Raw genomic sequence first — 25,913 nt, forward strand, 5'->3', positions numbered from 1 at the left:
ATTGGAATTTTCAATTTTATGTTAATTTTTCTGGTCAGATTCGTCGCTTCTTATCCCTCATGGACAACGAGGATCTCAGCGCTCGGAAAATTTACTACTTTCGCCACGAACTTGAAAAATTTGAGTCGTTTGACAGGAATTTATCGCTGTCCTCTAAATCTGGGGAAGCCTCGTTCCTTCTGAGATACAATGATACGGAGAATCCAATCTACCTGCGTCACGAGGAAGGTGTCCCGTCCAAATTTTGGCAGAAGTGCTACCACTCCTCGGAGGGGAATGAAATGTTCCAAATCGTGAGGACGGATGGGGCCACGTTTCTTTCGGGAAGTGGGGGTGGGAGGGATTGTGAAGGTTTGAGGGATCTCAAGTTTGGTTACGGCAGCAGTAAAAATAGCGTGTGGGAGATGGACATGAGGTGATTTATTATTTTATTTAGTAGACTTTATTAAAAGTTCAAGTAATAGTTGAAAAAAACAGGAATAACTAATTTTTACACTATTGTTTGTACTCTAGATCCGGATGGCATTCAAAGTGTAATATAAAGATCTACTAATGAATTAATTATGTATGTATGTATGCACACTAATATTGGTACGGATTTTGTGTAGATGGTCTTCTTAAAACGTCGAAAAAATGTGAGAAATCCTGCGGACAGAAAAAATCTAGGAAGACAAGGTCACCCAAAAAAACCACAGCGGATAAAATGATAATGGGTAAAAACCATAAAATCACAAAACCAACGACACAAAGTTCTACACTTACCGTGACGGATAAGGATAACATGCTCACCGGAGATGACGAGGTTGTTCCGCTACGATTGTCACTCAACTTGGGTGACGATGATAAGCAGTATGACCAGCGTGATTATGAAGACGCCCTTCCGGGTGGGGACTCCTTAGACGTGGAGGTCATGACGGAACGACTTCGCGACAATGGGAGGGATACCGTTCGGATAGCGAATTATCTGAAGAAGTGGATTTTCCATAACGTTCCTGGACCTCGTGTGGCTCAAAAAGAGTTTAAATACTTGCAAATTGCGAGAATCGTATTTCTCAAGTCGTGTCCGGACGTGGATGGTGACACTGTGACGAACTTTTTCAGACTGTTTAGATTCCTGGTGTATGAAACGTTGAGAAAACATCCTCACACGTATCCGGAAAATACGGAGGCTAATATTCACACCAGAATTGTGACTACGATGAAAACCTGTTTTAAAAATGCTGCCCCGTACAAAGTGGACTTGGACTTGAGTGCATGTACTGAATCTGGGGTGAAGGTGGTGGATATGTACAGAAATTAAAAATACGAATTATTGTGTGCTGTGTTTTTTGTCATAATTTGGCGAATTATTTTTCCAGGTACTTAGCGTGACGGATTCCAAAGGGGTCCAGTATCCACCCGCCATAAACGCCACGGAAGAAGATGACGTCACTTTCAAAACGGGACTAGCAAGCGATACTGTTCTTGAAACTGCATGGAAACTTATGCTTCATGCTCGTGGGTTTTTTTGCCGAAAAATCAATAAAAGCATAATTTCTTCAAATGAATTTTTAACCTTTTTCGATAAAAATGATAGATTATCAATGCGCAGAAGATTTTCGCAACCACCCCGAAGACCTGTCCTGGATGTATATCAAACTTCAAGAATTTCTTACAAACCCGCACATTATTTTCAGATGGTATTTATTTTATGCTAATTTTTACCTAAATACTAACACGGAAATATATTGTATACGTATTTACTAAGGGAAAATCCAGGTGAATATCTCAACCAAGTTTATGCCTTTATGCATCCTGGTTTCCATCTGGCTAAATTCGCCAAAACTGTGGACGCTTGCGTCAGTGCGGCGAAAGAGGCGTCAGTTTTCGAGGAGTGGATGCAACGTCCAAAGCGAGAGAGGTAAATATTTTTTGATACAAAATTTCTGAAAGTACAAATTTTTGAAAATATGTGTTGAAACTTATGGATCCTATAATTTCAGAGATTTTCACTCTGAGACGGTCAAAGGACGCAGCATGGCTCTCCTGGGGGCAAAGGATCAAGGAAAACCGAACCTTTTTGAGGGCAAGGGTTACTGCGTTAATAAATTTGATGATCCCATCACTTGGACGCATTTCAATCCTTCAGTGAACGCAAAGTGTCATTAATTTTTAGTATCTTTATTAACGAGCATTTACAGAATTTCTTCTAATTTCCCTCGACTTTAAATGTACATATTTATTTATTACGGTATTAAAACTTATTTTGTAATTGGTGACCAGATTTATTCGACAAAAATAGTATATTCAAATTAGGACAATGATTCGCATAAACATACAGACATTTTTAATTATTGAATTTGTTGGTGGGTGGGTTAAGAAAATCCTTACATGATTCAGATAGTACATATTTTTTTACAAAATTTTCACCATTCCGGCTATTCATTTTATCATGTAGTTTTATTTCGTGATGACATTCCTTGCCAACAAAACTGTCGAAATTCTGCTCGATTAGGAATTGTTGGCATTTCTAAATTCCCAAAATTTCCAAGACTCAGAATAAATTCAAAATAAATTTTGTCACTTCAATTTCACTTCTAATAGAACTACGTGCATTCGTATACAGACACGAAAATTAACATGGATAATGGGCAAGACCGTCTTCCCATCCATCGACCTGAGGTCTCACAAGATGCCGAGTTGGTCGAAAATCAGCACCGATTGAGAGCAGGAACTGTCGACTTTCCTCCATTGACATGCATTCCTGGAACCACCACTATCGAGACGTTTGTGGATGCTGCGGACGATGCGATGGACATTTCTGATGACGCTGCCACAGATAATTTACCGGAAATGGAAATCTTTGCAGATTTTGATATGTCAACTGCTCACTATGCTCCTTTTCAATCATCCACCCCAACATTAGCACACTGTGGTTTCCTTCCCCCTGGTAGAGGTGGAGGACGTAGGGGTCCTAATCGAGGCGGCCCTAATCGACGTGGTCCTAATGGAGATGGACCTAATGGAGACGGACCAAATGGAGGCCGTGGTGGTGGGGACGAAGGAGACTTTGTCGATCCATCCCTAAATTTACGATCAGTTGGAGGACTGCCGGAACACATCAAGTACTCCTAAAGTTAATGTTTACCTCATTTGCATAAATATCGCTATGCTTATTTTCGGGGATTCGGGTTTTCCATGTTGGTAAACTCTCGCTAATGCGTCAAAATATGCAAATGAGGTGACAAGGCGTAAATTATACTTTTAAATCACGGTTTTTCTAGCTTAAAAGTTATTCTCAATCTAAAATATTCCATTTTAACACAGCTTTCTTCAACGGGCCGTAATCTATCCTTTGAAGAATAAGGACGCATTCAATGACTGGGGAATCGATTTACCCAAGGGAATCTTGTTCCACGGGTAGTTTAACATTTAATTTCTCTATAAATAAAACCAAAAACTCTAGAAGAAAGTAAACTAAAATTAAAACACTCTAAAATGATTACTTGACTTAAACAGCCCCCCTGGAACTGGAAAAACCTTGCTGGCAAAGTGCTTGGCTAACGCGGTCAATGCTGTTCTGGGTGGGACAACAAAAGTGACCTTCTTTTACCAGAAAGGTTCAGAATCGAACAGCATGTGGTTTGGCGAAAGTGAAGAAAATCTCCGAAAACTCTTCAACAAGGCCAAAGCAAACGTACCATCGATCATCTTCTTTGATGAACTTGACGCCCTGTGCCCCAATCGGGACAAAGCGAGTGAGTCCTCGGAAGCATACGTTGGTGTTGTCACTGAACTTTTGGCATTAATTGACTCTGTCAAACGGGGAGACGTTTTGATTATCGGAGCAACAAATCGAGTAATTAATAAATAAATTTAAACTTCATGACACCTGCTTATCTAACTTATCAATAATGTTAGTTGGACGCTATCGACGTTGCAATCCGACGACCGGGCCGGTTCGACAAGGACCTCGCCTTCAACCTTCCGGACATCCCTGGCAGGAAAAAGATAGTCCAGATACACACTCAAAAGTGGTTCCGAGACCAACCAGATAGTGAACAGCTTGAAACGATTGCCAACAATACGATCGGCTATTCAGGCGCAGATCTCCAGAAATTGTGTACAGACACCTTCATCGCAGCGAAAGATCGGTGTGGCAGGGTTCCGGCGGCAGAAATCACGATCAGTTCGGCCGACTGGGCGAAGGCTATGAAGGAAATGCGACCCTCAAAAAGCGACGTTTTTGAGTCCACCCTCATCGCAGCGAAGCCACCACTTCCGCTCATGATGCCTTTGGCTGGAAACATGATTAAGGAAATCGTTACCAGTCTGGGAGACATCCTACCACGTGACAATGGTCACTTTCCCTTTGCCATGACCGGGATGAGAAGCTATTTGGTCCGAGAGGGTAACCTGGACTCTGAAGTTTTTCTTAACCACGTCATCCTGACTGGTGTCCTAAGCGATCCGACCGTGAGCAACGTGCCCGTCTATTACCTCGACCTGCCCCATCTTGCTGGTCGTATCGACGACGGATTAACTGCGATTAAGGCGGCGAGGTGCATTATCAAACAGGCGGAAAATTCGGACAGACCTTGCATCCTCTTCGTTCCTGGGATCAATTGGATAAACGACGCGATCGCCCAGCATACTCGGGAACAAAACGATTTCGTATTTTTTGACCTGTTACGCACCTTGGCTGGGACGAATGCAATCTTGCTTGCCTCCGTGATCGGGAACATGAAAGAAATCTCGGCGGAAATCTTGACCCCTTTTTCAGATCGAAATGTTTACAAGGTACGCGTTCCCGAGCGGGAGGAGAGGCTGGCGTTCTACCGACAAATTTTCGATGACCTCATTCCAACTGAAGATGATGAACCAAGGGAAAAAAGGGCGAGAGAAGAGAGCAGGGATGATGTGGATAGGTTTGAAAAACATTTGCAAACTGCGGTCGACTTGACGGAAAACGATCCTTGCGACTTTCTTCTCAAATTGTACGAGAAGTTGCGAAAAGTGAAGATTGAACATTATGTTTTGGATGAAAATCAAGGGAATTTAAGATACGATTTGGATGGGTTGGACAGATCCTTTACGGAAATTTTTGACCTCTACCATTTGAACCGACTGCAAGAATAATAATAGCTAGAGGTTAGAAGATGACCTGAATTTATGAAATACGTATGTACTGCCCATAAGTAATTAAACGAACATCAAAAATTTTGTAAAAACTTTTATAACTCGGAACTATTTTTAAATAGTGGCAAAAATTATTTGAAAATAAATAAGTTCATAACGCACAATCTTAGTATTTTTAGCAAATTATACCAAACTTCACAAAGCACTGGTTGAATTTGCATCTTACGATTAGTCAATTAACAATTTCATAGCGGCTTTTCACATGAAATGCAAAAACATTCACGAATTACTTGTCGTCAAGTTAAATCGGTAACTACAAGGTTCAATTAAATTTCAACAGAAGTCAAACTCTCGTTCTGAGAAATTTTCAATTTCCACAATAATAAATTTTACACGGTCGATCCAACTCCCATCTAAATTCTCAGTGCATCAAAATTCTAAATTCATTCATACCCACCCAATCCAACCTCAGAAACAATAATGTCCTTCAACAACAGCCTCCTCAACCAATCAATAACTCCTAACCAAGTAGATTTGATATCGTCCGGATCCGGCTCCCCCTACGTTGCATGGCCTGAGGGATCATTCAATGGAACTCTGCTGTCCGACTATGGGTCATTTCTTATGGGTAGAATCGTGAACAGCACGGCCCTAGACGCAAGTTTGCCCCCACCGGAAGGGACCGGACTTCCCGGCACTATCTTAAATGGCCTCCATTCCACCATCGATTTACTACGCGACAAATTAAAGCACGAATTGATCGATTCTAAAATCCCAGCCCTGGCGGATGCATATTCAGACGTAATGCAACACATTGTGGCTTTTTGTATCGAATATTTGATAACTTTGTCTTGATATTTTCAGCAACTTTTGATCAATCGAGTTCCACAAATTGTATTGGATAAGGTCTAATTTGCAAATTCTTAAATTCCTAAGTAGCTTAAATTAACAATATGAAATTGTAGGTGGAACAGAGCTTGGAAGGATTAATAAAGGAAAAATTGAAATCAACCTTACCTGCCATGGTCTCATACGTCCTGGTAGGAAAATACGGTCCTGCAATCAACAACGTCGTAAAAGCGCTACATGACGGAAATCTCGTCTGTAGCAAACCCTGCATTTGTGGACAAACAAATAATTCACAACTGAAAGATAGTTCTCAAGATGGTTCGCAAGAAGCAGAAAAATTTCCGGAAAACTGTATGAACACGTGTCCATGCATGAGGAAAGCACAATTTGTGGAAAGGAGTAGAGAACCCGTGGGGGGAAGCCGTGGGGGCAAAAGTTGTTCGTTTAGGAGGAGAGATCAAAGTGCAGAAAGAAGTTCGGTAATAGAACGGCGGAGAGAAGATCTTTTAGAACAGAAGAGAGAAGCAAGTGGACAACGGAGGGCAGCAGAAATTATGGAACGGAGGAGGAGACAACAAGAAGAACGAGATGCAGAAGACAGGAGACAACAAATTTCAGAAGACAGGAGACAACAAATTTCAGAAAGTAGAAGAGAACAATTTCCGCAAGACTGTATCAACACGTGTCCATGCAACAACGCCGCGACGTCCTTATCACCGTATCAAGTAGGAAATACACCCGATAGAAGTGGAAAAGGAAGTACCATTGGTACACCCACGCCGAAGGGAGCTGGAACGCGAAGGAATTGCAAAGCAGACTATGGAAGATACAGGGAAAAGTATTATGACGGTGGTTCGTAGAAGATTCTCAAAATTATGGTTCAAATATGATACAAGTAAATATTTCCTTGAGGCGTAAGTACCCAGGGTGTCGCATTGAAATATGTAAATCTATATGTATCTCAAGGTACAAAACAAAATGCAATATGTGTGCGGAATTCTCGAACTATTTATTAAACTCTTTTGATATCTTCAGCATCATTAACGTTTAGTAAGACCATTTTCTTGAATAATGACTCGTTCTTTCGGATTTAATTTCCTGATTACTGTCCGGATTTTCCAGTAATTTCAAAAAATTGTCGATCTTTTGGCGTCACGCATTACAACTAATTTATAGGAAATAATTTATTTACTTTGCAATTAAGTATAATGTGTTTTACTCCTATTTTTTTGGCTATAAAATCTCGCGGTAAAAAGGTTTCCACCTGGCCCACACAGTTCGCACCCACTTCCATTCAAAACCCTATGTCTAAAGTTTTAAGTTGCCATAAGCTTTGAATGGAATTTGGTGCGAACTGTATGGGGCAGGTGGAAACCTTTTTACCGCGAGATTTTACAGCAAATAAAATAAGAGTACGTATTTGCGATTTTTTTTAACTAAAATTAGAATATTTTTTTATCAGACTTGTAAAATTTTATTAATCAAATATGAAATAGTACATGCATGTATGACCTTATGCATTTTTTGGCAAATTAAAATTATACGCAATCAATCTTCAATCGAAGATTTGTTTCCTTTGTTTTCATAATCATAATGAAAATAGATACTTCAAATACAGAAAATTTCTAATAAAACTAACTGTCCTACTTATTTAAAGGTCCCGTTAAGTTTAAAGCTCATTTAATTCCGCTTAATACATATAAATAGACTGTTGAATAACATATTACGTTGTAAATGCTGCATGTAATCAATCATAATAATAATAACCAAGCAATTGCAATGAGTCAAACTAAACTGTTCAGTTGCTGTCTCGTGGTTGGACAGTCGACTTGGTTTCCGCTTCTCTCTGCACTTTACATATTAAATTACATCTCGTGTTACATTACATTGCACAATTCAGACTCAGAGGTCAAAGCTGGTGACCTTTTTTCCTTCTCCACCAGGACAAATCAGCAGGCTGGAGAAGAGGCAAAACCATAATTAAGAAGAGCATAACTAAATAGTTAGAAATTAGTTAATTATCATGTCCCCACAATTCCTCGTCCCCATCATTCTGCTCATCTCGTCCAGCAGTTTGGTCACAATCTGTGAAGGGAAGGTGGTCCAAGTCCCAAGGGAGGATTCGTGTGGTTACAAGGTACAAAAATAGTAACACTTAATTAAATGCATACAAGTCTATTAATATTGACTCTAATTATTTAACTAACGTGTTCATGCATAAATTGACGGAGTTCTTATGCACATAAATAAGTTCCCACGCCTCTAGTTTCCCATTGTTAAATGCAAACTCTCACTTTTTCGTATCCGCTGTGAATTGAAACTCGAGTCCTTAATGTATATGAACTCTGATACTGTTTGCAAACTGAGATATGCTAATGGTATGCATGTAAATTAATGTATGTAGAGCTGCCCGGCCACGAAACCCGACCAACTCAACGTTCATCTTGTCCCGCATTCTCACGATGACATCGGTTGGTTAAAAACTGTTGATCAGTATTATTACGGAGATCGAAATGATATTCAACAAGCCGCTGTTCAGTACACGATCGACTCTGTGGTGACCGAGCTACAAAAGAATCCGGACAGAAGATTCATCTATGTTGAGACGGTGAGGATTTGTACGTAATTGTTCAAATTGCATAATTAAAGTGAGTAATTATGTAGGGCTTCTTTTGGCGTTGGTGGAACCAACAAGACGCCGAGACCCAGGCCATCGTCAGACAACTAGTGAACAATGGGCAACTCGAGTTTATCAGTGGTGGATGGGTTATGAATGATGAAGCAGGTTTGACCTCTCAATTTACCATAATGCCTGTATTTACTTATTACTTACGTATATGCATATTCAGGGGCTCATTACAATGCCATCATCGATCAGATGACTTTGGGGCTGAGATGGCTAAATGAAACGTTTGGAGAGTGTGCGTTGCCCAAAATTGGCTGGCAGATTGACCCGTTTGGACGTGAGGATAACAATAATTCAGAATTTGTTTATGTTTATTTATGCATGCAATAAATGAATTAATATTCTTTTACAAATATGTGTTGACAGACTCGCGAGAACAAGCGTCCCTCTTTGCTCAGGTAGAAAAATTATAATGGACCGTTTATGCACAAAGTGACTACAACATGATATGTACGTATAAATAGATGGGGTTGGATGGGCTATTTTTTGGACGATTGGATTACCAGGTGAGATAAGACTAGCGAACTAAATAAAATAATAATTTATTACAATTGCCACTAATTACAGGACAAAACTGCCCGCAAAATCTCTCGCAATATGGAAATGATTTGGTCAGGAAGTCCAAAAAATCTGGGCAAGGATGCACAACTCTTTACCAGCGTGTTGTTTAATGTTAGTTTAATACTGATTTTGATCAAAGTGTTTCTTAAAACCCTCAATTTTCAGAATAGTAATTATGTTTTTAATTAAAAGGGGTACAATCCACCAGACGGATTCTGCTTTGATATTTTCTGTACGGACGACCCCATAAACGACGACCCCCGGCTTTTTGACTACAATGTTGACGCCAAAGTGAATGACTTTGTTAAAGCGAGTCGAGATTGGGCAAAACCTTACACGACGAACAATGTCTTGATGACGATGGGCTCTGATTTTCAGTACCTCGCTGCTCACACGTGGTACAAAAATTTGGACAAGTTGATCAAGTACGTGAACAAAGAGGACAACGGAATTAACGTTTTGTACTCCACGCCGAGCTGTTACCTTCAAGAAGTCAATAAGGCTGGATTAAACTACGGGGTGAAGGAGGACGACTTTTTTCCAGTAAGTGCCAGTAAATTAACCATTTTTATTTTATGGTCAACATGTTCCAATTGTATGACTATAATGACAAATTACACTGAATTACAGTACGCCAGCGATCCCCATGCATTCTGGACGGGCTATTTCACCTCCCGACCCGCCTTCAAATACAATATTCAACATGCCAACAATTTCCTCCAAGCATGCAAACAGCTCACAATTAACGAAATGATCACCAAACCAAACACAACAACGCTCGACGAAGTGTTCGTACTTGAGGTGCATTACCAAAAAAAACGCGTTCATTTTGATAAGTAGCTTATCTGCCTGAATTTTGTACAGGAAGCGCTTGCCGTGATGCAGCACCACGACGCAGTCTCTGGCACGGCAAAACAACACGTTACCGACGATTACGCCCTTCGCTTATCCATCGGCATGAATTCTTGCTCTTCTGCCATGTCCTCCGCTATGGGTGGCGATACCACATTTTGCCACTCGCTCAACATCTCTTCCTGTTCTTTCACTGAAAACAGGACAGACTTCTTAGTCAACGTGTACAATCCGCTGGTCCGCGAGGTTAAAAACGTGTACGTTCGAGTCCCTGTGGTTGGATCGGAAGGGTGGCGAGTGGTTGGACCGGATGGCGTCGTAGTGGAAAGTCAAGTCGTCATGATACCTTTGGAGGTAACACGGATTCCTGGGCGAGAGGGGGGCGCAGAGTTTGAAGTTGTTTGGAGAGTGGACTCTCTTCTTGGGTTGGGTTGGGGGGTTTATAGATTGAGCCAGAGTGGGGATGATGCCGGTCAAAAATCTGTGCTGCTGAGAAAGGGACCGGGAAAAGGGTTCTCGAGGGAGGATTTCACCATATCGAACGATGTCGGGCTGACGGTGACATTTAGTGGGGAATCTGGCCTTGTGAAAGGAATCTCTTTAGACGGACAGACTGTCGATCTGGATCAAAATTTCTATTTTTACGAAGGGATGAGTGGGAACAATTCAAAATTTGAGTTCAGGGCGAGTGGAGCGTACATATTTCGACCAAATGTTAGCAGCACGTCGGCAGCTCCCACAATGATTACGTCCAATATATTTTCTTATCACGTGTACCAGGGAGATTTACTTACAGAGGTTCACCAAGTCTTCACCGATTGGGTGAGTCAGGTCGTTCGGGTTTACAAGGGGAGGAAAGAGGTCGAGTTTGAGTGGTTGGTGGGTCCTGTGCCAGTTGGGTGAGCATAAATAATAAATTGTAGACAAATATTAATTAATTAACGACTCATTGACTAATGCCGCATGTAATTAGTGACTCCATCGGGAGAGAAATTATCACCCGTTACTCAACGAATCTCGCCACCTCAGCCACTTTCCAAACAGACGCCAACGGTCGTGAGTTGCTCACAAGGAAGCGAGACTTCCGACCCACGTGGGACTATAAAGTTAACGAACCAATAGCTGGGAATTATTATCCAGTCAATTCTAGAATTATTTTACAAGATGAGACAAATGGGGTCAGTTTAGTCGTGTTAAATGACCGTGCACAAGGTGGGAGCAGTATGAATGATGGTGAAGTAGAGTTAATGGTGAGTCAATTTATTACAAATCTGTCCTTAATTGAAATGCTAATCACATTTTAAATTAAATAGCTCCACCGACGATTGCTATTCGATGACGCCTTTGGAGTTGGCGAAGCCTTAAACGAGTCAGCATTCGGGGAAGGGTTGGTTGTACGGGGGAGACATTGGGTCATTCTTGGGGGAAAAGGTTAGTTTAAATCCATAAATAAATAAACCCTCCAAACGAATGTAAATAAGTAGCGTCAGACCGATTCAAGTTTCCTTTAACGTTTCCGTCCGTCCTAACGGTCACGAAGTCAAAAATATTAACGTCCTTGAAATCGCAGTCTAATTTCCTTTAAAATGACTCCCCATATGACAATTATGAATATTTTGACCTTTGACCTCGTCCTCAAGGTCATAAGGTCAAAAATATTAACATCCTTGAAATCGGAGTCAAATTTCCTTTAAAATGATACCTCATATGACAGTTATGTATTTTTGACCTTTGACCTCGTCCTCAAGGTCATGAGGTCAAAAATATTAACGTTTTTGAATTCGCGGTGGAATTTCCTTTAAAATGACACCCCATATGAAAATTACAGTTAAATTTAATTGGGACCACACCCCCTGGCGCGGTGGGGTGTGGTCTGATTGACCCCACTTACGAACTCGGTCGAGAACTAAAAATTAGAAGCACAATGTCGAAAACCCCGTTTGATTATCTTGACTCGTTCTGGAGATATCCTGCTGACGGACGGACAAAACGATCACAATAAGTAGCTGACGCTACTTAATAACCTAACCTAATTATAAATCAGTGACCAAATAAAATGAATATTTAACAATCTCTCAGATCCCGCCCCACTGCATCGTCCCCTCGCCCAAGAGATATTCATGGACCGGATCATTTCCTTCGCTCCGTATGAAGAGAGCAACGCCATAAATCCAAAAATCTTGGGGGAAAAGACTACGATATTTTCTGCCCTGTCGGCCGTCTTACCTCCAAATGTGCATGTATTAACGCTTGAACCATTATCGGGAAATCAGTTTCTGCTAAGATTGGAGCATTTTTACGAGAAGGGTGAAACTGGAGGTGACATTGTGAGGGTGGATATTGGGGTGAGACACATACATGAATTTATTTAGGTGTAGCATTATATTTCTGGCATTTTGTAACTTTGTAACAGTCCCTCCATGACGCCATGCCCTTCATAAAGTCGATACGAGAAGCTACTCTTTCCGGGAATCAATGGAAGTCAGAGGTCAAACGGATGGAGTGGGGATGCGAAGGGGGGTGTGGTGGGGACGAAAGTAGTAGTGGTGGTGGGGTAGAGGGAGAAATTGTACTGAGGCCGATGGAGATAAAGACCTTTGTTGTAGGGTATTGATAGATTTTAGTTCTTAGAAGGGCATGTACCAATGGTACAGTACCATACTGTAGCATTTTTATTTTTGGGGTATAATAAAATAAAGGTTATTCGTTGTTGAGTCGAGTTCAGACTTGTTTAAATATTTGTGTTATTTTTACATTTTGGTGATAAGAAAATGATTGCATATCATATGTGGGCCAACCGCATGGCCAGTCGGTTCATTATTACATAGACTTGTATACATACAAGTCTACATACATATGCATACTTACATTACTTCATACTTGCATTAGTTGCACGTTGCATTCTTGTCAATGTGAAGTAGATGCATATATATATCGTAGTAGTTAAAGGTCTGCTGATTTTCGGGGATAAATATTTTCAATTACAAAACACATTTACCATTTTTTGATTAATTCAAGACAAAAATATTGACCGTAATATGGACTTCGAGTCTTTCGAGGTGGTTCGTGACCATCATGAGGTGAGTTTTTGATGCAGTCATTTTGTGGGAGGTTTGGTTATTATACTTTAATAAAATAACTTTATAATATTTCGTTAACTACAAATAATATTTCAGGAAACTACCACTACTCCTCCTGAAAGTGTGACTACATCCGCCATCAACGACTTGACTAAAATGTATGACAATGAAGAAGCCGAACCTTTCAAGGATTCTGACGAGGTACACGAAACGTTTTGTCATACGCACATGTTAATTTTTGCAAATGGAATTTGTATCGGATCATTTAACTATTTAGATTCCACCACCAAGAATTGAAATTGAAATTAAAGATGACGATGGTCAACAACCATCATCAAACGTCCCAGAAGAAATTGACCAAAGTTCAAATCTCACAAATGAACAAAATGACTCTGACAACGACGACATGATGCGCACGCTCAAATCTACAATCAATCAACAGACTTCATTAGCTTCAATGCTCCGTGATCGTAAGTGGCAAAAATATCTAAAAGCTTGACCTAATTTACCGCTAAATTAAGAAATGTATCTATACCATTAATTAATTTTCTTAGGCACCACACTGACCAACACTCACCTCACCAACCTCACTTCACTCCTGTCTTCTACCATCGCTAAACCACCACCCACACCCCCTACTATCCCAACCACCCCTATGATAACCCCACGCGTCCTCATCACTGCCACCCTGCTCGCCTTCTTTCTCGCCTTTTCCCTCTTTCTCATCCACACCTTTATCTTCTCCCAAATCATCTCCAGCCAACAATCTCACCATCTCAACGTAACAAATGCCGATCGAGTCGAACGCCTCCACCACATTGACGTACGCGACGAGCTGAGAGACGAACTGATGCACAAGGCGTACGAGAGGGCACGCGTTAGCGAAGAAGAAATCAAATATTGTCGCGCCGAGATTCGCACCTCACATCTCGAACTGACTAAATGTTTCGAAAAGAGGAAAGAGTTGGAAGAATTTTTGGGCGAAATGCGATCCAAAGGTGGCAACGTGAGAGGAAAGATGGACGAGTTGAAAAAGAAGTTGATCATCGTACGACAGGAGAACGACAAGTTGAAAGGGTGCCTGATTCTGGGAGGGATTGCAGTCGCTACGTGGGCCGTTGTAAAGATATTTGGACCTAATAACAATAAGATGTGATTCTATGGATGTATGTACCTTCCTGATAATATTTATTTATGAATAAATTCAATTGGTTAATAATGCAGACACTGCTCATACTTGAACTCGGGTTTCAAAATGATATTGTTGCGAAATGCGATGAGGATTATGAAGAAGAGATAAGAGAACGTGATGACATACGCGCTGACATAGACGGCCAAAATTCCTATCCACGCAAAGACAATTGAAGTAGTAAAGCGAACCTCCCAATTGACACAGCCGGTTTGACGGACCATGCGGGCATTTCGAAAATCAGGGAATTCGTCTAGTTTCATAAATCAATTTGAATTTTTAAGCATTATTATTGGCAAATTATGATTGGTCCAAGCGCGTTTTCATACTTGGCAAGAACCAACAGCTACTTGGGACGAGGCAGGATGCCACGTTATCGTCAGGATTTCCAAAATCTGCCTGCATTCGGTTTGTCTTATTGCAAAGGTTACCGTGCCAAGCGTTAGAGTGGGTTTCATTGTAAGCGTAAAGGGTCCAATCATCCGGACCCGTAAGGCCGCAACATACGTGCTAAAGAGATGATGTGGTTAGTTGTTACTTTCAGCGTAAAATGAACTATGCAAATATAATTTTACATAAAGCTGCATTAATTGCAATGGTTCAGTCTTTCCACTTTTGAAATCGTCCTCCATGATTTTAGTCACAGCTTCACTGATAAGTTCAGTCTGCGTGGAATAGTAAAGCACGGTAGAAATGAGGTAGAAGCAGAGGGCGAAAGGAAACAGCCACCGCTGTAATTAATTAATTATTTAATTTAATTATACACAATTGTCAACCTAAATTATTATTTTTTTGCTCACCCACTCGCCCAGAATTTTCCACATCACCGTCCTCGGATACTGGACTAGCGCGTTCCCAACAAATAATAGGATTAGCCCTACAACGAAAATGATCCAAAATTGGTAAATTGCTTCAGATCCTGTAGGCATCAAGACGGCGTGAGCGATGTGGACCCTGTCCAAAATATCTATTTTGTACATAATTTGTCCTTCTATAATATTGAAATACTTGAAAAATATTAGCACCCCACCTCGCCGCCAAATACCACGGAAGTACGAAATAAATATACTGCACGAAGGCAGCCAAAGCTGCCAAGATAAGCGTGCAGATAATCAACGCCACCTGGACTTGGACCAATCTCGCCTGGTAGATTGGAAGAAGATCTTTTCCCGAGGATGCATTTTGAGCGTCCGCTAAACTCAGGAGGACAAAGGCTTCTTCAAATTCCTTCAAATTTACAAATTCATTATTAATTTAATTGTTATCATATTTCATATTAAATAATATGTGCTTGCTTTCGTGATTGCGGAATTGTTACTGCCCGTCGAGGAACTAGAACTTCCTCGACCTAGTTCTTTCTCATCCTGTGACGATGGAAGAATGAGCGTGTTGGACGGGGTCGTTTGAAGGTGTTGACTACTCCCAGATTTTTGGGTCGTCGTCGTCGTTTGTTCGTTATTAGTTTGTGATAAAGATGGTTGTTGGTTTTTATTCTTAATCCGATCTGAAACATCTTTCTGTCGTTGAGAGAGTTTCTGCGCCTCGGCATTTATCATGGTCGCTTTTTCCTGCTGAGATTGGATTTTTGCTTGGAAAGATGACACCGTGGCGGCTGTGGAGGAAGGACTTTGTTGTTCTTGTGCTTGTTGGTGGGTGAGGTTGGCCAGGGCGGATTTCGTTTTAGCCTTGAACAGGGATGGGGCCCGTGGAGCGGAGGGTTTCTTATCCATTTGAATGACTTTTTCGAAAATTACTAAATTATATTTAACTAAATATGTAATGACAGTAATCTACATATCTACATAATTATTCGTGGTTATTACATACATAATTATTCCAAAGTTCAACATGTACAAGTTTGGAATAAAAAAAATATGTTTTTAGACAAGTGAAATATTTTTGCACGAGGTCAAGTAAACATTCGCTATGAGTTACAGTTGTGTCAATAATTTTCTCGTTTGCTCAACCACTCCAGTAAAATACATAATTTCCTCTCCATTCATCGTCCCAATCTCATGCACTTATTGTAATGTGTCTCTCAAAACTAATCCAATTATAATTAGCAGTTAGTAATTATTTAAAATGCAAATTTTACTCGCTCTACTTTGGGCGTACTTTTTGGTTCCGGACGTCGATTCGAAGCGATTATCTTCTCCGCCTACTAAACAAGTAATATTCGTAATAAGTCGATTTTTAGCGAAAAATTGAATTTCGACAAAATTTGCTTTTCAGAACAATGGAGCAGTTGAAATCTCCCTTCCCGAACGAATCCTTCGTCTCAACGAGTTGCTCAAACAAAGTCCCTTAGCTCCGATAACCCTCTCGTTCAAGCAGTATCGCCAACTTGTGCTTCCTGCGCCGAGAAATTTTTCATTTTTCGTCCTCTTCGTCAACGGCGAAGATGTGACGGATGAGAAGGACAGCGAGTACTGCGGAAAATGTGACGATGCGATCGCCTGGTGGAATCACGTCGCGTCGATTCATTTCGTTCAAGAATGGCGAAAAAATGGGGGCTACCTCTTTAGCGAAAAGCCAGATCCGGTGTTTTTTGGAATCGTCAAGATTTATTGGGATAAGGTTTCGAAGGTTTGTTGAGACATTTGTTATTGAAAATATATGTAAAGTAATTATGAAAAAAAATGTAAAATTCTACTTCTCTTCCAGGTGAAAGTACCTGTTCAAATTAACCAACCCAACATGTACTATTTTGGAAATACGACAAGTGGTAGAAAGATGGATAGCAATTTCGGGCGAATTTCAAGCCTAAATTCTTCCCAGTTTAAAAATGACGAATTTCCGCGACAAATGTATATCTTTGATTTATTAGAATGGATAACGGAATGTTCCGGAATTGTCGTGAGTTTTACTTTGAAGAAGAATTTTATGGGTTTTTGTGAACTTTGAAAAAAAAATCATCCAAAAAATAATTACTATTTATTTGCTAGATCGACCTGAGAACGGAACCATTAAAATGGAACAGAACAGGGGTAACATTTATTTGGATGATAGCCTTCCTCGCTATTTACTTTGTCTGGAGGGTTTTTGACGTGACCTTGATTGTGCAAGCGGTTTGGGATTTATTGAATAATATAAATTACAAATACTTGGCTGTGGTAATTAAATCTGAGATTTTTCTTTTATGACATTACCTCATCTCGAATCCTATGTATATGTATTTAGTGTTTCGCCTTGTGGTGCGTCTCTGGTCAATTGTACAACCAAATGAAGAATACTGGTTGGGCATACTATGATAAAGACCACAACATGGTTTTTGTAGCGCCAGGTCATAGTTACCAACTTTTATCCGAGTCATTTATCGTGATGGCATTGTGTAAGCCATGTTCCTAATATAAATTAGAATCAAACAACACACGTAAAGACATAATTAAACTCTTTTATCTGCCCCATTTTAGACGCAGGAATCACCATTTCTTTTGTGCAATTGATACAAAAAGCAGAAGATGCAGAAGAGCAGAAGATAAATCTCGACCCCTCTAAACTCTTTGGATCTTTTATACTTCTTGTCAGTTCTTTCATGGGTCTGATGCATGTCGTCACCATCAAAAATTAGTCGTTTTTGATGATGAATTGTTATTTATAAACATTAATGATCATTGTAGTTTATTATGAATGTTGGTTTCGATAAATGTATGTATCTTATCTTACAACTTGTAAGTTAAGAAAGCAAATGCATAAACACTAGTTTACAAGAAAATACGCGACTAATAGCCCAAAAATGCTGAAAATTGTATGTCCTCTCACAACCACCCCCACATCAGGCATAGATTCACGCTTTTTCCCCGTACATGGCGGACCTCGTGGTGATTTGTATAACCTGCTTTCCGCCACGTTTGGATAAGAGATCTTTGAATTATGCACGACAGAATTTGTCATTCGTTGCGTGTAAGTGAAACAGATCGATTGATGAAGACTGTAGCGCCTCTTTGTTTCTAAAAGTTGGCGAAATTCCGAGCTCCAATTAAATCTTGTGTTCAAAACTGTTTCAAACTCTCCTTGGAGCGATGTTGGTTCTTCGATTTGAATTGTGTCTCGACCAAATGATGTAGTTGTGCTGGAAGGGAGAATTATTGTCATAAATGCGTCTAATTTGAAATTTTCTCTTATGTAACACCTTTACTTACTTGTGATATTTTGTGATACCAAAGTCGATAAAGGCGTCTTCCACTGGATAAGTTGATCCACAAATTGTCACATCCATTACCGGGTAATACCAGACATAACCTTGACACATTTCGTCAGACTCAGACAAACTTGCGACCCCAACAGTCCCATTTTTCCACATTGTGTCAAAAGTACACTCTGTAGTAAAGTTGTAAAATACTTGGTAATTATGTGCAATTATTATGAAAATCATGTAAATTGCACCTAACGTAATCTGATCTCCTGGAAGAACATGCCCACGTCTAAGCAACTGCTTGTTCTGCTGGTAGTTAAAACTGTAACGATCATCAAAATCAATCCAGGGAAGTTCCTTCCCGTGACGAAAGTGGCGTAGTTTCAGTTTTCTTCCTAAAATAACGTAATAGCAGCAGTTATTTAGTAATCAATGGTAAAAATCTTACTATTCTACCTGATAAATGGGCACGTAGCATCGTATTAAAAATTGTGATGCCCTCGGGAGGAAATTGTCTTGTACAGTTTGGACTACAGTGACCTGCAATCACGAAGTCGTGTACGCTTGGGGGCACTACCAAACCCAAGTTTGTGTCTTGTCCTACCCACAACAGTCCAGCTTCTAAGGGCCTGTAAAATATTGCTAATTTTCAGCACATGATAATTATATGTACACAATGTCCAAAAGAGAAAATGCCTCACCGAAGTTTTTTATTGTAATGCACTTTAATTCCAGCTCTAATATTTACATCTGGAAGTGATTCAGGATTCCTGAAACGGATCTCAAGCATGTAATGAGACGGTTCTACCCCATTGCCAATAGCAAATCCGATGTCCGCAGGGAAATAGAGTTCCTACATAGTTAAAATATTTCAATATTGAGTCAAGTTATCATATTGCAGTTATTTGTACATCTACCGTATTCCCCTTTGACCACGTGTACAACATTTCTGTACAGAATTCCAGTGGTGCGACAACATCACTACTTTCTTCCTCCTTGAAATCCGCCATGCAATTCGACCCTGGGAACTTGTCGATTGTAAAATTTTGAAATGTCTCCACCAATGAGTCATCCTCGTGCATCGAGCAATTGTACATGGTTAAATGACTGACAAACTTGTGCGAGTCTCCGAGAATGACGCTCCACTAAGAAAATATTTACAATTAGTGACCAACAAACTATAAATAACTTGGCATAACGTTTATAAATCAGTTCTATACCGCAACGACATGATGTTTCGTATCCAGGTCGGGACCTTCATGAAATGTGCACCAGTAAGTGCCATCCTCCTGCGGGAGTGACATGTTCACAGCCAAGTCGAAACTTTCCGTCCTGCAATTCATTTACCTAGCTTATCAAATATCTTATCGAATTTATTGAAACACTCACTCATTCAGATCGATGAAAGATTGTGGTCTCCTGAACAAATCTACACTTTTAGTGCCACGCTCTTCCGTTCCGTGATAATCAATCTCATCTTTTTCTCCCAGAGCCCAAATTATTTTGATGTTGCCTTCCTAAAAAGGTAAACAAAATCACTACCTCTCCACGAGTCAAGGTCAAAAGCTTCACTATATTAAAAACCTACACCAATTATTAAATCTTCATCGTCATCGCAAGTATCCAGAAAACGAGTGAATTTGAGATACGTTTTTGTAACCTCGTTATGACCCCGTTTTGTTGCCGACGTGATGGTCACTTCTTCTGCTTTTAATAACTTCCAATTTGAATGAATATCCACTTTTGGTTGTGTCTCACCCAGCGGTACGAATCTGTCCTTGACGCCACAGGTCATGCGTAAATTATTGCAAATATTATGCAAATATGTAATCTAATGTGCGCGACTTTCTCACCGAATGGTAAGGGCTTCCATCGGGACGAACGCCTCCAATGAAGACATCCGCTCCACTCATTTTTCCTTCCGGAGAAATCCCAAACCCGACGTAACCATCAGTCTCGCCCTCCAATTCGAACGTGACGGATTGCTCGGACTCGTTTATGGTCCAACCAAGCGTCACTTTCCCCTCAAAGTCCAAGTCTTCCACGTTTTTGCTCGTTTTTATCAAGGTTTTCCCTCGTCGTTCACAATTTATTGGATTTGAATGCATGACCACTAAATAAAGCGATACGACAATACAACAATTTTCGAGATAACTAGTCATAATTAATAGTGATTTTATTATTGCACAATATTTTTGTTTTGTTTGTGCCACGACGCACGACTAATTGACAATGATTAGTAATAATTGGAATGGATTCTTTAACCAGTGCAGATCAAAATATTTATTAAAACTACTAATATTATTATGGGAATTGTTTAATGTGAGGTAATATTTATACGACAAGCTGAGAATGAGAGAATAAAAGTATGAAATTTGCTACTGTAACGAATTGATCATACTTGCATGACATCCTGAAAATGCTTTAGCTGACGTTTTTGTTAGTTTAATAGTCGCCAAAATTATTTACTAATGTATTTTGAGTAATTTTATTTGCATGCAAATAAAATTCAACACATTACGTATATATAAGAGTAGGTATAAAATCTAGACAAAAAATGTCATATAGTTCGAAGGGTAAGCCAAGGTGTAAATGCAAAAGTTTGGCATTTAACACAAATGGATATGGTTCTTTTGGCAGCTTCAACGACGAAATGTAAAATTTTAAGCTGTGATAGATTTCTGTTGAAGTTGAAAATGCAATAAAAAAATTCTTATTACGAATTGATTTCATTTACTGATGGATAATTGTCTAAAATTATTAGTGAATTATTGGAAGTGATAAAAAAATCATGAAGTTAAAATTAGCTCACTGAAACTTTCACCCTCTTCCGAAAAAACATTCCAGGATTTCCTAGTAATAATTACAGTTTGAACATTGTACTAAACGTCAACCTGAAATCTGAGCATGATTCATATTTGTATTACTTACATAGGATTTTTATTACGATTTGGAATTAATCAACTCTAGAAGGAATGTTTGATTGGATATTTATTAATTACTGATTGGAATGAGTTGATCATTTTATGTGTGGGCGGGGTGGCGTGGATATGTTATGTTATAATTGGATCGATAAATTTTATCCAATGGATAAAAATAGTTGACATTAACATTACTCGCGAAAGACAAATATCGATTGACCAGTACTAAATAATTATTGCATTAATCAGTGCAATTCAAATTATTTTTATACAGGCAATTGTGGCGTTTATGCTCTTGTAATTTTCAAGATCAATTGTTCACTACTTTCATTTATATGAAAATTGAAAATAAAACGCATCGTTTTAGCTTCCCAACTCTTTTAATTGCTTCACATCAAACATCAAGAATTATAAGAACATCTATTGCCGAAGGTGATATACATAATTATGTGCAAACAGTGCCTGTGGAATAGAAAGTGAAATTTAGGGGGTAAATTACCAGCCCTGCGTTTGGAACTTTGTCTGGTCAATCTTTACGCCCCTGCTAACTCCCCCCGTCCCAGTTTGCGACCCTCTGTCATCGGGAGGACCAGATCGCGAGACGAGATTTGTGAGAAAAACTTTGCTCCTGAAACCGGAAGCGTTGTCGTTGTGACCATTTGAAGAATGCTTAGCAGACTCGTTGGCGACAATACCAGGCGCAAAAAATTTTGGGTCGTGGTCGAGCAAAAATTTTCGCAGAATGTGTAAAGGTTCTTTGGTCCGGTCTTTTCTTGAAGCTTGGTGGGTGGAAATGTAGCTGGAAAAGAAAATACAGGATTATTTTGCACCATTTCTTTTAGAGGAGAGACAAGTTTAGTTTTTACTACCCAAAAGTTCCTGGTGGTTCAAAACTGTCCTCGTCATAATCTCCTTGATTAATGCCTCCCTCTTTTAACTGCAGGTAATTTGGACTTTTATGACTATACGGGTTTCCTCTTTTGTCCTTGTTATTCTGTCCGTCCTCCGTATTTTTACTACTCCCTTCGTCATCATCATCGTCAGACACTTCTTCAGTCGAGGTTGCGTTTAATTGCGGTAGTGTTGGGTCATTCCTCGGTTTCCGGTTGAACCCAAATCTAACCTGGAGAGGAAGATTAGGTCGGGCAAGTCCATGAGAAAGTGGGACGACATAACCAGTACTGGTCGCAATTGGTGGTGGTGGCGGTTCCAGGTTTGACGGGTCCAAATCAACAACTTGGAACGCGTTGTCCCCCAGGGGGCCAAGTTGAGACAGGAGAGCGCTGTAGGAAGGGTCACCGTCTCCCTTCTGGTGATGATTTCCTTCCTTGTTGACATTGCTGTCGTATTGCCACCTCCCATCCTTAAATATCAGCCCACTTCCTATCAACTTTCGCTCCAGGAGGTTCCACACATCGTCGGAAATGTAGGTGGGCCCGTCACCAATGGATCTCGGCGCATCTTCGTCACTTGTCGTTCTCAGATTGTGGATTGATTGGTTGATGATTTCATTGAAGTCGAGCACCCGTCCAATATCGGCTTGGTTGAAGCGGTTCTGTTTCGGGGGGATGAGGCCATACTTGAGAAAGTAGAGGGCCTCCCAGTACGGAATCTTTTGGTAGGAGATGCCCCCCTCTTTGGGGATGACGTATCTCGGTTGAAGTTGGGTGGGATGTCGCAAGGGCCGCGACGAGGCGTGAACGGTGGCGCAAGGAATGAAAATTTGGTGGGTGAGGAGGGCGACGAGGAAGAGAATGGGGGTTACCCATGGGGGCGGGACAGCGCGGAAGAGCGAGTGCTCGCTGCCCATCAAACTTTTGTTCAGTGGGGCGTTTTTACCATTATTTGTAATGCTTGGATTTATGTGTCTGTGGTTCTTGTTGTCCAATTGGGAAGTGATTTTGCGGATGAGAGATTCTCATTTTATATGTCTTGGTCAGAATGCGGGGCTCATTTGTTATCAATTTGTCCAATTTGGTGGGGAATTTCATTACGTGAAATGCGAGCGTGTGACGCTTATACAGAGGTGTAGACTTTCTCCGGCTACTTTCTCTTGTAAATAGTACGCATTATATTTTCGGGTTGGAGTTGGATTGAGAAGGACGAATAAGGATGAGACAATTAATTTTTCTTGGAATGATATTGACGACATAGGTTTTACGCCACCGCAAATTCAATGTTAACGATTGTTACGTAATAATTGAATACTTGTAGTTTTGCGATTTTCGGTAGTGAATAGAATAAAGCATTTTGAGCTGATTTTGAAAGGAAAATTGTATAATTGAAACAGTCATTAATATGATTTTGACAAAGTGTTTGAAATCGTTTTATTATCTAAGTATGATGACTCGGAAGTTTTGTCATTGTCGAAAACTGGTCAAATCCAGCAATCATTTTTCGTCCACTTCCCCAGATATCGAAAATTGGATCTTCTTCGGCAAGGATATCGGCGTTGAAAAATGGGAATATTATTGGCTGACTTGATTATTGGCGACCTTGGAGCAGCATCTACTATTCTGATGGGCTATATTTTAAAATGTGGATTAGATATTTTTAGTTTTCACTTTTCACATAAAATATATAATATGAAAATTATGTGTTATCTCACCGATATCAACCCCAACGACATAATCACAACTGCAAAAATACTCCACTTATTAAATGGTTTCATCTTCGCAGTATACAATTTCGTAAGAAATCACCAGAAAATTGTCTTTTATTTTTTCATCTAGACAGAACGTTACTTGCTTTATTTTACATTCTGGAAATTACATAAGAACCCGAATAATGGCCATTATCACATTTTTTCAGACAATGCATTTTTTTAACTTTACGGAAGCACTATTATTTTATTGACTACAAATATAAGTTTATTTCGTTTTCCAAACCTCGTAATTGCAAGACTTGTAAAATAAACAAATTATGACAAATGAAGGAAACTTAGGTATATTATGCACAATAATACACACAACCATTCATCACAAAAAAGTGTATCACATTTTATTCGATTTTTGACTTGAAGTTTTTGCTAAGATTCTTTAAAACTAGTCGTCGCTTCTGCCTGAATTAAAAAATGGATTGTTATCAATGCCATATCCAAACATTGGAATTTGCGGCTGCCTCCAATTCGTCAAGGCGTCATTGTACATCGTATTCATGATTATCGTGGGTGGATCACCGTCTGGGAAGAAAATGTTCGGCAAGGGGTCCTTATCTGGAAAAAATGAGGGAACAGCCACACTCGCTCCTTCAGGTCGTTTAGGGGCAGCATCGCTTTGAGTGAACTAATAAAATAGATTGTGGAAATTAGATTTAAATAGAAATTATGTACATTAAGTTTGTAAACTGTAATTAATAATTGTTCTTAATACCACTAAAATCCAGAGTACAACTGTTAAGAGAAAATTGGTTGATTTACGATGTAAGCTCATTATTAGGTGATTCTTGGAAACTAATCCTTATGAAAATGCAAAAATTGAAAATATTTAGGCTACTTTTATCGTGGTTGGTGATGACGATGTTGTCGAAAGATGACCTAAATCGTACTTGTTAACACGTACATGATCACGTAATTGGGTGCGTGACGCTTGCATGGTTTAATTTGTTAAAGAAATTAATGTAAAATATTCCATTGTTTCTAGTCGTCATTTTAAAGCAAGTCGTAAAAAGTAGTTGTAAAGTAAACGTTACTGCTATTGTCACAATTGAACTTGTAATAACTTCAAAGTGGTAAAACTCAATTATTTTAAAGCCGCGATAGAAGAATTTCAGTTGACATCATTTATTTTCTGATGAATTAGTAATATTAGTCTTGAAAACATGACGTACTTAAATTTACAAAAGTTAATTACAAAAAGTATAAATTAATTCTTCTTCCTTAACACCAACTCCCGAACGGCGTTTTCCGTTGATTTGTAATCTTTTTCCAGAATGTCCTTCCCATTCTAATAGATATAATTATTATAATAGTTAACAAAATTCCAAACAATTTATGATAAGTGATTAGCAATACCTCAAAACCACGAATCTTTTCTGCAAATTCCTTCACGCTCTTTCCTAAAGTTTCTTTAACTTTTGGGATGTTTGAGGCGAAAAAGGCACGCCCCACGGCTTCGTAGACGGGCGTGGTTACAGGGAGATTCTACATGCATAATTTTATGACAATAAATTTAATGACAAAGAAAACAAATTAATGATTCAATTAACTAAACTAACCCCCATTTCTCGATTCGTAATTTCTTTGTGAAGCATGGACCTTTTTAGAGATTCGATTTGAATATCGGTAAACTTGATTGTTTGGTTAGTGTCAATTAACTTTAATTGTAGTTCGGCGAAGGCCTGCTTTAACTCTAGGTCGGGTGTCGCCATTTTTTTAAGTTTGCTAATTTTTAGCAAATTAGAATTTTTTTTACAAAAAACGAGAGAGAGATCGGCTCAAGAAAACTTTAAACCTGCCGATTGACAACGGGCAGGATTTAGCCCGTTTCAAATGCATGCAAAAATAATACTTGATATGCAATTT

General features: G+C 39.6%; 9 protein-coding genes across 11 annotated transcripts; 4 read left to right on the forward strand and 5 right to left on the reverse strand.

The window, feature by feature from the left end:
- The first annotated feature begins 1,015 nt into the window (after positions 1–1,015).
- Positions 1,016–6,200, forward strand: LOC110842617 (ATPase family AAA domain-containing protein At1g05910). 2 transcript variants are annotated; one of them, XR_004833933.1, is made up of 5 exons: positions 1,016–1,900; positions 1,983–3,838; positions 3,901–5,919; positions 5,983–6,024; positions 6,084–6,200. XR_004833933.1 is itself a non-coding variant. In XM_035847573.1 (4 exons), exons 3-4 carry the CDS (start codon positions 3,617–3,619, stop codon positions 5,116–5,118), a joined length of 1,440 nt encoding a protein of 479 aa, XP_035703466.1. In that variant the 5' UTR covers positions 1,016–1,497; positions 1,577–1,900; positions 1,983–3,616; the 3' UTR covers positions 5,119–6,185. The 2 variants fall into 2 exon arrangements, 1 of the variants encoding a protein (XP_035703466.1); XM_035847573.1 differs by having other exon boundaries at positions 1,016–1,497; positions 1,577–1,900; positions 3,901–6,185.
- A 1,717-nt stretch (positions 6,201–7,917) lies between these two features.
- On the forward strand, positions 7,918–12,790 carry LOC110842868 (lysosomal alpha-mannosidase). The gene is made up of 14 exons (XM_022088709.2): positions 7,918–8,104; positions 8,372–8,575; positions 8,632–8,752; positions 8,817–8,930; positions 9,020–9,051; positions 9,118–9,159; positions 9,221–9,325; positions 9,407–9,757; positions 9,845–10,015; positions 10,079–10,965; positions 11,040–11,316; positions 11,380–11,497; positions 12,146–12,411; positions 12,480–12,790. Exons 1-14 carry the CDS (start codon positions 7,991–7,993, stop codon positions 12,678–12,680), a joined length of 3,003 nt encoding a protein of 1,000 aa, XP_021944401.1. The 5' UTR covers positions 7,918–7,990; the 3' UTR covers positions 12,681–12,790.
- LOC118434323 lies at positions 11,462–16,218 on the reverse strand. 2 transcript variants are annotated; one of them, XM_035847575.1, is made up of 7 exons: positions 15,631–16,218; positions 15,366–15,562; positions 15,136–15,289; positions 14,911–15,066; positions 14,665–14,845; positions 14,465–14,588; positions 11,462–11,591 (listed from the first exon to the last, which is right to left on the reverse strand). In XM_035847575.1, the coding sequence occupies exons 1-7, from the start codon at positions 16,063–16,065 to the stop codon at positions 11,504–11,506; spliced, it is 1,335 nt and encodes a 444-aa protein (XP_035703468.1). In that variant the 5' UTR covers positions 16,066–16,218; the 3' UTR covers positions 11,462–11,503. The 2 variants fall into 2 exon arrangements, with proteins under 2 accessions (XP_035703468.1, XP_035703467.1); XM_035847574.1 differs by lacking the exon at positions 11,462–11,591 and having other exon boundaries at positions 14,159–14,588.
- Positions 12,990–14,311, forward strand: LOC110842870. Its single transcript, XM_022088711.2, has 4 exons — positions 12,990–13,146; positions 13,243–13,347; positions 13,424–13,616; positions 13,701–14,311. The coding sequence occupies exons 1-4, from the start codon at positions 13,105–13,107 to the stop codon at positions 14,300–14,302; spliced, it is 942 nt and encodes a 313-aa protein (XP_021944403.1). The 5' UTR covers positions 12,990–13,104; the 3' UTR covers positions 14,303–14,311.
- Positions 16,219–16,322: 104 nt separating the features above from the next.
- LOC110842869 (magnesium transporter protein 1) lies at positions 16,323–18,050 on the forward strand. The gene is made up of 6 exons (XM_022088710.2): positions 16,323–16,504; positions 16,568–16,921; positions 17,000–17,191; positions 17,281–17,448; positions 17,516–17,666; positions 17,749–18,050. Exons 1-6 carry the CDS (start codon positions 16,418–16,420, stop codon positions 17,904–17,906), a joined length of 1,110 nt encoding a protein of 369 aa, XP_021944402.1. The 5' UTR covers positions 16,323–16,417; the 3' UTR covers positions 17,907–18,050.
- LOC118434324 lies at positions 18,020–18,621 on the reverse strand. Its single transcript, XM_035847576.1, has 2 exons — positions 18,478–18,621; positions 18,020–18,407 (listed from the first exon to the last, which is right to left on the reverse strand). The coding sequence occupies exons 1-2, from the start codon at positions 18,585–18,587 to the stop codon at positions 18,035–18,037; spliced, it is 483 nt and encodes a 160-aa protein (XP_035703469.1). The 5' UTR covers positions 18,588–18,621; the 3' UTR covers positions 18,020–18,034.
- A 296-nt stretch (positions 18,622–18,917) lies between these two features.
- LOC110842619 (DBH-like monooxygenase protein 1 homolog) lies at positions 18,918–20,578 on the reverse strand. Its single transcript, XM_035848751.1, has 7 exons — positions 20,324–20,578; positions 19,860–19,987; positions 19,691–19,802; positions 19,388–19,615; positions 19,172–19,323; positions 19,033–19,099; positions 18,918–18,926 (listed from the first exon to the last, which is right to left on the reverse strand). The coding sequence occupies exons 1-7, from the start codon at positions 20,576–20,578 to the stop codon at positions 18,918–18,920; spliced, it is 951 nt and encodes a 316-aa protein (XP_035704644.1).
- Positions 20,579–21,764: 1,186 nt separating this feature from the next.
- On the reverse strand, positions 21,765–23,265 carry LOC118434683. Its single transcript, XM_035848750.1, has 2 exons — positions 22,261–23,265; positions 21,765–22,190 (listed from the first exon to the last, which is right to left on the reverse strand). The coding sequence occupies exons 1-2, from the start codon at positions 23,199–23,201 to the stop codon at positions 21,887–21,889; spliced, it is 1,245 nt and encodes a 414-aa protein (XP_035704643.1). The 5' UTR covers positions 23,202–23,265; the 3' UTR covers positions 21,765–21,886.
- Positions 23,266–25,156: 1,891 nt separating this feature from the next.
- On the reverse strand, positions 25,157–25,859 carry LOC110844659 (prefoldin subunit 1). Its single transcript, XM_022090916.2, has 3 exons — positions 25,607–25,859; positions 25,404–25,532; positions 25,157–25,335 (listed from the first exon to the last, which is right to left on the reverse strand). Exons 1-3 carry the CDS (start codon positions 25,757–25,759, stop codon positions 25,255–25,257), a joined length of 363 nt encoding a protein of 120 aa, XP_021946608.1. The 5' UTR covers positions 25,760–25,859; the 3' UTR covers positions 25,157–25,254.
- Positions 25,860–25,913: the final 54 nt, after the last annotated feature.

The sequence above is a fragment of the Folsomia candida genome, unplaced genomic scaffold (genome assembly GCF_002217175.1).
Source record: "Folsomia candida strain VU population unplaced genomic scaffold, ASM221717v1 Fcan01_Sc002, whole genome shotgun sequence".
Taxonomy (NCBI): Eukaryota; Metazoa; Arthropoda; class Collembola; order Entomobryomorpha; family Isotomidae; genus Folsomia; species Folsomia candida.